This window comes from Microplitis demolitor, chromosome 2 (assembly GCF_026212275.2).
Source record: "Microplitis demolitor isolate Queensland-Clemson2020A chromosome 2, iyMicDemo2.1a, whole genome shotgun sequence".
In the NCBI taxonomy this organism is placed as follows: Eukaryota; Metazoa; Arthropoda; class Insecta; order Hymenoptera; family Braconidae; genus Microplitis; species Microplitis demolitor.
In genome coordinates, this window is record NC_068546.1 from 16,375,612 (window position 1) to 16,387,561 (window position 11,950).

Consider the following 11,950-nt stretch of genomic DNA (forward strand, 5'->3'; position numbering starts at 1 on the left):
TTAAACTGTGTCAAGAAAAAAAAATTATTTTTTATTTTAATTAAATACATTTCAAAAGTCACTTTAATAAAAAAAATCCTCCTAAAATTTTACCTCTATATCTCAAAAATTGAGCTGGCACATGGGGGAGGGGGTCTCTTTTCCCTTTAAAAATACATTGAAAAAAATTTGTTTTTTGTATTTTTGTAAATAACGATATCACAAAAATTTTTTTCCGTTTTTTAAATTTAGCAGTCCTATAGGAAATTAAGTTCTCTGCAAAAAAAGGTCTATTGAGTCATACGCTTAAAGTTGACAGAAAAAAAGTTATGCGAGTTGAAACTTAGGGGGAAAAAATCGAATTTTTAGGATGAAAAAATTTTTGTTTTTTATTCGTTAACTACCAGGATTTTTTTTTTCATTATTTTGCAATTACCTGAAGAACATAAATAGCAAAAACCTTAATTTTTAATTCCAATTACAATAGAATTTTGTAAAATTAAAGAAAAAATGAAAAAAAATTTTCCTTTTCCCATCTTAAAAATTCGACTTTGCCCCCCTAAGTTTCAACTTCCATAATTTTTTTCCTATTACCTTTTAGCGTATGATACAAGAAACCTTTTTTGTAGAGAACTTAATTTTCTACAAGACTGTTGAATTTAAAAGTTGAAAACAATTTTTTTTGATATTGTTATTTATGAAATAGAAAAAACAAATTTGTTTCAATGTATTTCTAATGGGAAAGGGGACCCCTTCTCCCATCGTGCACCAGCTTAATTTTTGAGATATAGAGCTGAAATTTTAGGAGAATTTTTTTTTTTTTTTATTAAAATAACTTTTAAGATGTATTTAATTAAGATAAGAAATAATTTTTTTTCGACTCAGTCTACTCTATATAGAATATGATGTATAATCATGCATGAACAAATATAGTCATTTATAAAATCTCGTTTAAAATATCTGTAATTTATTAATTAAGTAATCAAATGAGGATTTATTGTCATCATTTATATAAATGTCAGTTAAATTTGAATTGGAAATAAAAAGAATCATTAATTATCAACCATGAGGACAAATACAATACCTAGATTTTAGAACAAATCCACTTAAAAATTACATACAAACATATTAAGCCAGATCAAGTCATATCAAGTTTGTATGACGCACTGGCCTGATATGATCAATTTTTATATGAGACTATTTCGGGTAAATCAGACTGTATCAGGACATATTAATAATTATATATGGGCATATCAGATTATATCAGGCCAGATATAGACCAATCAAATATTTTAGCATAAACATATCAAATTAAATCCCAGGTAGCATTCAAGTCGGAATGACTGCTTTATGACGTATTTTTGGAGGTCTCCTCAAGAACTCTTCATTGCTTATTGAGAAAGTTATGAATTTTTGAAAATATCAGGTAAAAAATATTCGAATGCTTATAACTTAATGAAAAATATAGATAATTATATAAACTCGTACATCATTTTTTCCAGCTTTAAAAAAACCTTCAACAAAAAATATTAAAAATTTTAAAATCCTTTATCTCCATTTTTCTTTTTGGTTTTAAACATCAAAGTGCGATTTTAAAGATGAATGATACTTTTTTTTCTTTGAAAAAACAGATCCGAATTTTTTTTGAATTTGAGTAATTTTTGACAATTGAACTATCATCCTTATCCGCAATAACACAATATAATTTCTGGGTACCTGTTATAGTTTTTGCATGTTTGTATCTAATATTCAGTTCTTGTTCATAACTTAGAATTAAAATAAAAAAAAAATCTCTTCATAAAAAATATGTATTTATTTAACAAAAAACTGCCACTACTCGTTGTTATGTGATAATCACATTTTCACAATGAAAAACTTGACGCATTTAAGACCGAATTTTTCTTTTTTGTTTTAATTGATGAAAATTAGGACGGATCGGAATCGCATGATCGGATCAGGTTCAAAATTTTGATTACAACATACACTATTTTTGAGATTTTTTTCAAAGAAAAAAAATGTGTTATATATCTTTTAAATCGCACTTTTACTTTTAAAACCAAAAAGAAAAATGGAAATAAAAAATTTAAAAATTTTTCAGAATTCTCTGTTGAAAGTTTATTTAAAGCTAAAAAAAAAAAAAATGTACGAGTTTATATAATTATCTATATTTTTCACAAAATTATGAGCATTTGAATATTCTGTATCTGAAATTTTCAAAAATTCATAACTTTTTCAATAAGCAATAAAAAAATTCGAAAAAAATCATGGATGCGTTTTTCAACAAGGACTATATATACATCTATTGTAATGGATTTTTCCGCTTTAGAAGACCTACCGGAAGTGAAGTCTAGGTACACTTGAAATTGGCAAGCCTAAAACCAAAAAATTTTAAGCTGGACACCTGGTTAGTTTATCGAGGAACCACCTCAACCATCGATGGCCTTGATCGGTTCGGCAGCTTTGCAATCATTAGACGGACGGCGGATCAAATGACAATACGCATCTGACAACACAAACTTACATGCTAAGTATGGAAAATCAATAAAATCAATTAATCAATTAAAAAAAATAGCAATGAATTTATTCATCTCGACACCTACGTAATCAGTTTCAACAATAATAACATAGCCAAAAACAAAACACATCTTGTTGATCGACATAAAAACAAATTAATAATTGATCGTCAGCACACTAATAACGATTGTTTAAATTTACGAATTAACGATTGATTGATAGTTCAATTTACCAAACCGGCAATCATAATAAGCCGCACTTTGCAATCTTACGTATTCAATATCACATACATCACTCATACAGTACAAAATATAACCAGTCACATTTTACTCGAAATATTGTTGTAAAAATATATTTTATACGGCTTACTAAAAGTAACTACAAGTCAGAAATATTAATGAACGTGTAACAAGGCGGCGATCACCCGCCACTTTGACTACGTTTTTATTCTTACAGTAATTAATAAATACATTTATAATATCTTGTAGAGCATTAAATCCTTACGTAAATTTATTTTACAATATAATATGCAACCTGATGAAATTTACAAGACTTTAAGTGTTCTGTCCACTTATCAATTGGTCGTTTCCAATATAAAATAAACGACGTATAATTAATTAGCCGCGTACAAACTAACAAAATACAATTTAACCAAATTACATCAATCTAAGCGGTACGGTACTACGGTGGTATTCAACTTGATAAATACTGCAAACGTGCACACACGTGTACGCTCCGTCGTCATCCAAGCCGGAATCGTCGGTTCATTTTTGTTCGGCCTCCTTCATCCATGTCAGCGATGGTGCTGCAGTCGGTTCTCGAAGATCCTTGGATTAATTATCGATTATATGCACTGTTGACAGTCACGTGTCAAGATCGTATAACCGTCAACAAGCCTCCTGAGCTGCTTTAAGTCACATTCGCTCCAGCAGTACTGACCCCTTGTAACCAATGTTGGAAGCGGTGATCCGTACGTGACCAAATGCAACTATCTAGCCCATGTCCGTGCCTTAGTCGTCAATACGGCTCGCCAATTCCCTATCAGGGCCCTCAGATAAAGAACATGCCGACTTTCGGTGTTTAGCTTTATCTCCTACGCAGGGCTGGTTCTCACTTGCCCATCTTACCTTTTCTCGTCATCAGCGGTATTTCTCGTATATTTAAACAGAATTTAAATACAAATAATCAATAGACATTCATACTCTCGCATATATAACACCCAAACAGTTGAATTCACTCCTGGACGTAATTTCAATTAATCTTTACTAATTTCTTTACCCGAAGTTTATGATGTCATAAACGTATTTTCAACTCGTTGAGTTAAAAATATGTTCATTTCATGATTTTCCAGATGCCCCCACCCCCTGCCCCAGGCACATCATAACATCTCAAGCGTCATTCCATTGATCGAATCTCAGAAAAAAACAAACGAACGAAACAAAGTCATTGACTTTGACCGCGGTTAATATTACGCCAGAATCCAATGTTCTAGTGCTACGTATCATTTTGTTCAAATTAATCAAATAAATGAATAAATAGTTACTTTAATACAATCGCACAATGTACATCAACTCATTCGTCTTCTAGTCGCATTTAACTAAACTACAACCTCAAAACTTGTCGATAATCATCAACCACTATCGACATGCGGTTCTGACCAACAACAATCACTCGTGACCAAACAACAAAAATCATGATGAAATATCAAAATCTAAACGCCAGCTAATCATTAACGACAACATCTGATCTAAAATTTTACAACAATCAAATCAACTACCTCCGAGCTAATTACATGCCGAATCTCGACTTTATCCAACGATAAAACAGGACTACAAATAAAAAGTAGTGTGTTCTGGGTGTCAGATTATGATTTTTTGGCGTACTTTTTCCCGCGGAACACGAATCTAATGTCAGAATAGGGGTTCAAACGACAAATGTTGGAGAAAAACCTATAAAAATGACGATATAGTAGTTTTTTCTGTATGACGATAATATTCTTATAGATTTCGTCTTTTTCTAGCACTTTTGTCTTGAAATGACCTTAGCAGTGGATTTCTGCTGTGCTTTTTTCCTCTCTTTGGAGTTTCTCGTTGGAGCATCCAACAGTAATCTGCAAACATATTTATTCCTCATTGTCCTTGAAATCCCCAATCCAATTCCTTCAGATCTTTGTGAAATTTTTCTCCTTGCGCTTTACTAAAGTCGCCGTTACTCTCCGGAAATCGGTCAAGATAACCATCAAGAAAATGCTTCTGTCTATTTATGAGGCAAACTGAACTAAATGTTTTTGTCTTGCATTATGTCTAATCCACTCATCAAACTGTCTCCTGACGCATCATCTTCTATGTCTTCTATAAAGCTTGCTACTGGTTGTTGCATACTCGACACAGAAGAGTAATAAATTTTCCCCTTATGCAATCAGCCCACAGCCTTTACATTTATCGTGCGAAAGTAGCAATTACTTGCATCCAGTAGTTTTTTCTATATTGCTGGAGCTTTAAATTTAAGTTTCTCTTGAAGCTGATGCTTTTCAAATCGGTTAATCATGTTATAACATGAACTACGAAATGAGTTAAAAAACCAAGTTTTGAGATTAAGAGAAACTTTCATATCGAAGCACTATTTAGACAAAGTCTTGAATCGATCTGTGAGCTTCTTTGGATTTTTCGCCCCTTTGTATTTTGCAGAAACAAAGCAAAAGACATTGAGATTTCCAAAACATTCGGGATCGTCCCAAGTACTAGACGATCCAGCAAAATATTAAGTAGAAAAATCATCACAATCCATTAGCATAAGTAAATTTCGCGCGTTAAATACCTGGCCTGATCGTAGGTGAGTCAGCCACCCTAGGGGTAATAACTCTCATATCTCCCTAGGTCTAAGCATGAGGGTTTTCCGACTTTGACGATATCAATATCAACCTGTCGTCAGACACACTACGGCATCATCCTCATATTCTAGTACTTCCCTGCAAAACAGCGTGCCTCCGCTGGATTCAATACCACGGAATGTTGACTAGCGAATCATTCTATACATCCCATTAAAAGCCAGTTGTCATCGTAGTCCGAACATTTCGTGGTAGCAGGTTTCTGTCGGTAAATGTACTGATTTTGTATTTTTTGTCAAAGACAAAAGATAAAAAATCCATTGCATCAGTGCAAGACCTATATGAGACACAATAGGCAATTAATCTATGCAATAACAAATAACAGTTGGGCCCTACAAAGCGAAATAAGCAAAAATCGTGGCATAATAATACTATGCGAAAAAAAGTACTAATTCGTGGTTTTTTTTATCAGTTTTGGGGTTACTTGACTATTTGCAGTTCGACCCCCAATTCTAAACAGATTCGTGTTCAGCGAGAAAAATTACGCCAGAAAATCATAGTCTGACACCCAGCATTTACCACTTTACTTGTGGACCCGTGTAATCTTATCAACAATACAATAAGTAGTCTATACATGAATCGCTATCAAATTATATATAAACCCATATTAACTAAATATGATCAAATTTTATCACATACAGCTCTATTTATGATTATACGTGGATTTTTATCATAGTTCATAGAACAATCAACACTACGAACAAATTAATGGTGTATTTTTTTTTTAAACTGACTGTCATGAGACTAGCCAGGATATTAAAAGTTACCTCTATACTGAATTATTACCACTTACAACTTTTTTAACTACCGGTAAGGGAATCGATGATTTTCGAAAAATTAGGGAAGTTATTGGTTTCACCTCGATTTTTAAAAACCGGGTTTCCAGCAGATGTCGACATTTGAAGATTCTGCGATGCTTTTCTAAAATTTTCACCGAGATGTGTGTGTGTGTGTGTGTATAAGGAGATGTAAATTTCTCATATCTTTTTAATGCATGAAACGCTCTACCCGTGAAAAATGAATCATACATGGCCATGCATGGCCGTATATAATTCATGTGTGAAGCATATATGGTTATAGATGGAGCATATGTGGCCACACAAACTTTTTTAATACACTCATGCATGGCGATATAGGGATCATATAAGGCTATGTATGGCCATACATGGTTTTATATGACTATATATACCCATGTATGCCCATGATTAATTAAACATATTTAGCTGAATATAGCCCATACATGGCCATACATAGTTATGTATGACTATATATGGCCATGTATGTCCGTGATTAATTAAACATATATGGCCGTATATGGTCCATGTATGGACATACATGGTTATGTTTGGACATATATAGCTATACGAGGCTACGTATGACAATACGTGACCATGTGTGCCCGTAATTTATTAAATATAAATGGCCATACATAAAAACGTATGACTATTAGGGTGTGTCAAAAAGTTCATTTATTTATTTATAATAATCATAATTTATAATTTATAAAATAAATTATTGCTGTACGAAAAACTTTTATTTCTTTCACTTTATGAGCATGATAAAACAACAATTTCTTGCATAAAAATAGATTTTATATAGAAGATTGCAAATTAAAATTCGAAGAACAAAATACCACCAATAAATAACAGAAAAGTAAAAACAATAATTATACATAAAAAAAATTATTTTTTGTTGAACTTTGGGGGCTTGTAACTTCTATTCTTTTCTCCCATAGTATGTCTTAAACAAATGATCCGATTTTAATACTTAAAATGGTAATCGACGCACTATATTGAATTCTAGAGCTCGTCAGATTTTGGAATTATTTGGTTCAGTTATTTCAATGATATGCGCAAAATTTTTTTTTACCATTTCTTTCTCCCACGAGATCTCTCAAACGAGTTATCTGATAAAGACGTCTCTTGCAGCATTTGACAAAGTTTATCAGGTCTTAGAACTGATTAGATTTTGGAGTCGATCGATCTAGTCTATTTTCAGAAATTCCGAAAAAAGTTAAAAAAAAAAATCTTCAACCTCACGCTAAGAAAATCGACGATTTTCGAAGAATTTGAGAAGTTATTGGTCTTACCCCGATTAACAAAAAACCAGTTTTTAACAGATGTCGACGTTTGAAGGTCCTAGGATGCCATTCTGACATTTTCAGAGAGATGTCCCTATGTGTGTGTGCGGGGCGGGGGGCGAATATAAGCTTTTCATATCTTTTAAATTAATCAACCCATCTAGATGGTTTTTGCGGCATTCGAAAGAGATCTTCTGAACTTAGATTTCTAGAAATTTTTAGATCATTGAGTTGAATATATTTTGAGATATTTAAGAAATACGAAAAAAAAATTATGTTTCTTCGTTTTTTTGGATAGTGTGAAAACTATTCAATCGATCAATTCCAAAATCTAATCAGCTCTAGAACTTAATAAAAACTTCAACTTCCGCCAAGAACATCTCAATCGAATAATCCTTTCGAGAAATACCGTCAGCGTAAGAATAACAAAAAAGTTTGCTTTTGTTTTTTTCGATTATTATAGATATTGGGAATCGATCGATCTAACAATCTTATCAGCTCTAGAACTTGATGAAAAGCATCGGCTAAAACGTTAAAAAATGATACTCATTAAATATTTTGAATTTCTTGAATTCTCGGTGATGACTACACAACGTGACTAAAGTAAAAAAGGACTCGAAGGTATTGTCGAACTCAAAGAGCTCAAATATATATATATATATATATATATATTACCAATTATGCTCCTCGAGCTCGAAAGCAGTGGGAAGCTTTGGGGCTGGCCTGCGGTCCCATCCGGTTCCCAGACTTGTTTTTTGTTTACTTTATATATCTCCAAGTCTATTCAACCGATTGATATTAAATTTACAGGAAAGTTTGTGGTTATCGAGCTCTTTTGATTGGAACCAAGACCATTAAAATAGAATAATTAGCTAAAAAGTTATAAAGAGTTCACACACACACACACACACACCCACACACACACACACACACACACACACACACACACACACACACACACACACACATATATATATATATATATATATATATATATATATAGACATTCGGGCATCATCCTCAAAACAGTCTGAATAGCTTTCTTGGACCTCAAAACGCTTACATCTGATGAACACTCGATTTTCGCAAATTGTGGTGAAAACAATAATTTTCCGAATTTTTCGAAAATCTTTGGTTTTCTTAACGGGAAGTTAAAAATTATTAATATTATTTGTCAAGTTGATAGTTTAAATATCATAGAATGTAAAATAGTTTACTTAATTCTATAGAGAAGTCCGTCATATATCATACAATTCAGAATACAGAATTCGCTCAATAACACAGCAACGGAAATTCATTTATTCAATATGACATGAAATACGATTATAAATACATAACTTCACTGATAAACGGGTGATGATTTTATATCAAATAAGATGTTTTGAAATCATTTAATGATTTCCTAATTCCCAGGATATTTTGTCGTAGGATCGAAACGGGTGGAACCCAAAATATAGCGAGTAACTGCGTCTACAGTACATTAGCACTGTTTTACGAGTTTTGGAACCACCATAAGGGAGGCAAACATATACCTTTCTGTCTCGGATGACAGTCTAGATAACTTCAAGAAGCGAAGCATCAGCTTTGCGAACAAGCCATGATCACGCACGTGGCTAAAAGATATGCTATGCATGGGTGTCTATGTTTGTACTGAGAAGTTTTGGTTGCTGAGCACTTCTGATAAAACTCTTATACTTCTCTTTGGGAAATTTTATAAGATTTTTTTTTCTCCGAGACCGAGGATTCTAGCTGCAGAATTGCTGCCTTGTAAACTAGCGACAAAAATCCAAGGATGTTAAAAAAAATTCTAAACATTAAAATAATAAAAAAAAAACAATCAAGGCTTAAAATTTCTAGTTTTCAGATCCTGACGTGCTAACAAAATCCGATAGATTCTTATAGCTGTATGTATAAAGCCTTATATACTTAACTATAGCATTTCTTATAGAAATCATTCATTCTTATAAAATCTCTATAGTAATTTATAAGAATCTAATGGATTCTATGAGATTTTCTAAACACGGTGGATTTAAATATTCTCATCACTAATAGTCTTTGAGTAATCAAAAAAATTGGAGGTGAATTCTCGGACGTCGAATTTACACTCGTTTTCGTAAATTCTCGGCACAACCTTAGGCTTTGTGGCCGTTTGACATAATTGTAGTTTATCTATCGCGTGCGATCGTATTTAAGACGCAAGATGTGAAGATTGGTGCCCGAGCGGAAGGCGAGGGTACCAAATCATGAGCGTCTTAGAGTCGATTGTACTAGATAAATACATTAGTTTTTGTGGTATTATCTTTTTTACCAGCTGTATCTTATCTAATATTTTTAGCTGCCGGTTGTAGGCGCTAAATGACGTACATTTTGAGTGTCTGTTACAAAAATATCTATTTTTACCCATAATTGAAGTTTTTGTTATATTTCAATTGTTGAAATCCGTATTAATTACTGCTAAACTTATTGAAACCATTCAATTAGTTTCGCATACATATTTATGATCAAATTTGGATAATTACCATCGCTTTCTTCTTCGTTGAATATCTCCATACATATGGATTATAAAATAATTAACAAAATTAGCTTTATGAAATATGTTGTGTATATTGATTCGGATAAGACCTCTCGAATTACTGAAAAAATTATCCACAAGCTGAATCATACTAGAAGTTATATTTTGCATGTCACAATTAATTTTCATTGAAAAGTGTTGAACTAAATACTTTTCTATATTTTGGATCTGAAATATTACTACATATCTATATTTAGCACAAGATTCTATTTATCCATCGTTTCGAAATTGTGATTTTCAGGTGACGTAGTGTCAGCAATGGAAATACTAGTTTGCGAAGATAGTCTCCAACCTAAATCTGCATTCTCACCTCTTGCTGGTGCCTTAGCATCTGCAGCATCAGTGGCTTCAGCAGCATCAGTTAGCGCTTATGCCTCAAGAGCTGGTTATTGTGGTCCAAGCCCACCCACACGTCACAGATTCCTTGCTGCTCCATATGCAGGTACAGGTTATTTGCCCACTGTTATTCGACCACCAAATCAAACCAATCATTCGAATGGTGCAAGTGATGCCTATCGAGAAACAAGTCCGGATGATGCAAGTGATAAAACTAGTTATTCCGAGTGATCTAATAAATGTGTTCATTAAATCACATGCACCGATCGATAATGTGGGTTTCTTGGCTGTAAAAATTGACAGTTTATTATAAATTAAGACTAAAAATATTAATAAAATTGCCACTTATTAAACATTAAAACTAGAGGACTTCTGAAGAAGCCTTTAAACGATCATTTTATGCAAATAATATGATAACTATCCATGTCCAGATATGTATACTTTAAATAAGTAGATAATTTATATATGTATTGAAAGGTTTATAAGATTAATGTTTCATAGATAAACTACTGTATTATATTAATAAAAAATCATCAGAGAAATTAATAAATAAAATTTAAACATTATAATAAATTGTATTTTTAGATTATCATCATTAATTGTAGTAATCTTGAAGATTATAAGTGAACAGAAATTTGAAAACCAAAATAAATTTTTCAAATCAATCTTCCTACGTAACAATCTTTCAACGTATCACTGGACTTGTAAACTACTTTCTACGTAACAATCTTTCTATGTATCAATCTTTCAACGTAACCAACGTTAGTTAGTTTGTTTGTTTGGATTAATATATGTAAGAGTAGTATTTGGCAACAGACAAAATTAATTTATTGATTTAATTTTTAAATCATATTACTGTAAAAATTTTAATGTCATAAAATGATATTGAATGTCGATATTACAAATCAGGTTTATGTTAATAAATATATAAATATCTCAACCAACAGTATGATATAATTGTGAAAAAATATAAAACACATATAAATATATACATACTAGTGTGACCCAAAAAAAAAACTGACTATTTGTTGCTGTCGAGTCTCTTATGAAAATTTGTTGATATAAGATCTTTTAAGAAGCCTTCCTAGAAATCAGCTTGATAAAAAATTATCAATAGGTCACTCACGAATTTTGAAAATATCAAATATGATTGAAACGGTGCTCAAGAATTTCAAATATTATCTGATAATATGTAACTAATACTTTGAATTAGTTTTTGTATATTTTTAAAACTCAATTATGGACATTCCTCTAATATATAACTTTTGCATGAAAATCAATGATTTTCCTCATCCATCCTCACTCTTCTTTGGTAAATGATTCAAGTTTCATAGTTGAAAATAGGAAATTTCTTATTTGTACGCACCTAAACGTACTTTCAAATTTTAATTTTTTAAGATTTGAATTATTACGAAAGAGACTATTAATTTATTTTCTTAGAGGTTTATCTTGTGAAATCAAATCGATTAATTACGTACAACAAACTATTTTATTTTAACACTCATTTAAAAAATACACAACAATATCTCAAGGTATACAATCGAAAGGTATAAGTTCAATATAATCAGTACGCAATACAAAG

The 11,950-nt window shown here is 31.8% G+C and overlaps 1 protein-coding gene across 1 annotated transcript in view; it reads left to right on the forward strand.

The window, feature by feature from the left end:
• The window catches only part of LOC103574595 (doublesex- and mab-3-related transcription factor A2), a 185,536-nt gene extending 174,656 nt beyond the window's left edge, over positions 1-10,880 (forward strand). Inside the window, exon 5 of the mRNA XM_014443030.2 lies at positions 10,274-10,880. Coding sequence (XP_014298516.2) covers positions 10,274-10,599 — 326 coding nt within the window. The 3' untranslated portion in view covers positions 10,600-10,880. The remainder of the gene's footprint in view (positions 1-10,273) is intronic.
• The last annotated feature ends 1,070 nt before the right edge of the window (positions 10,881-11,950 follow it).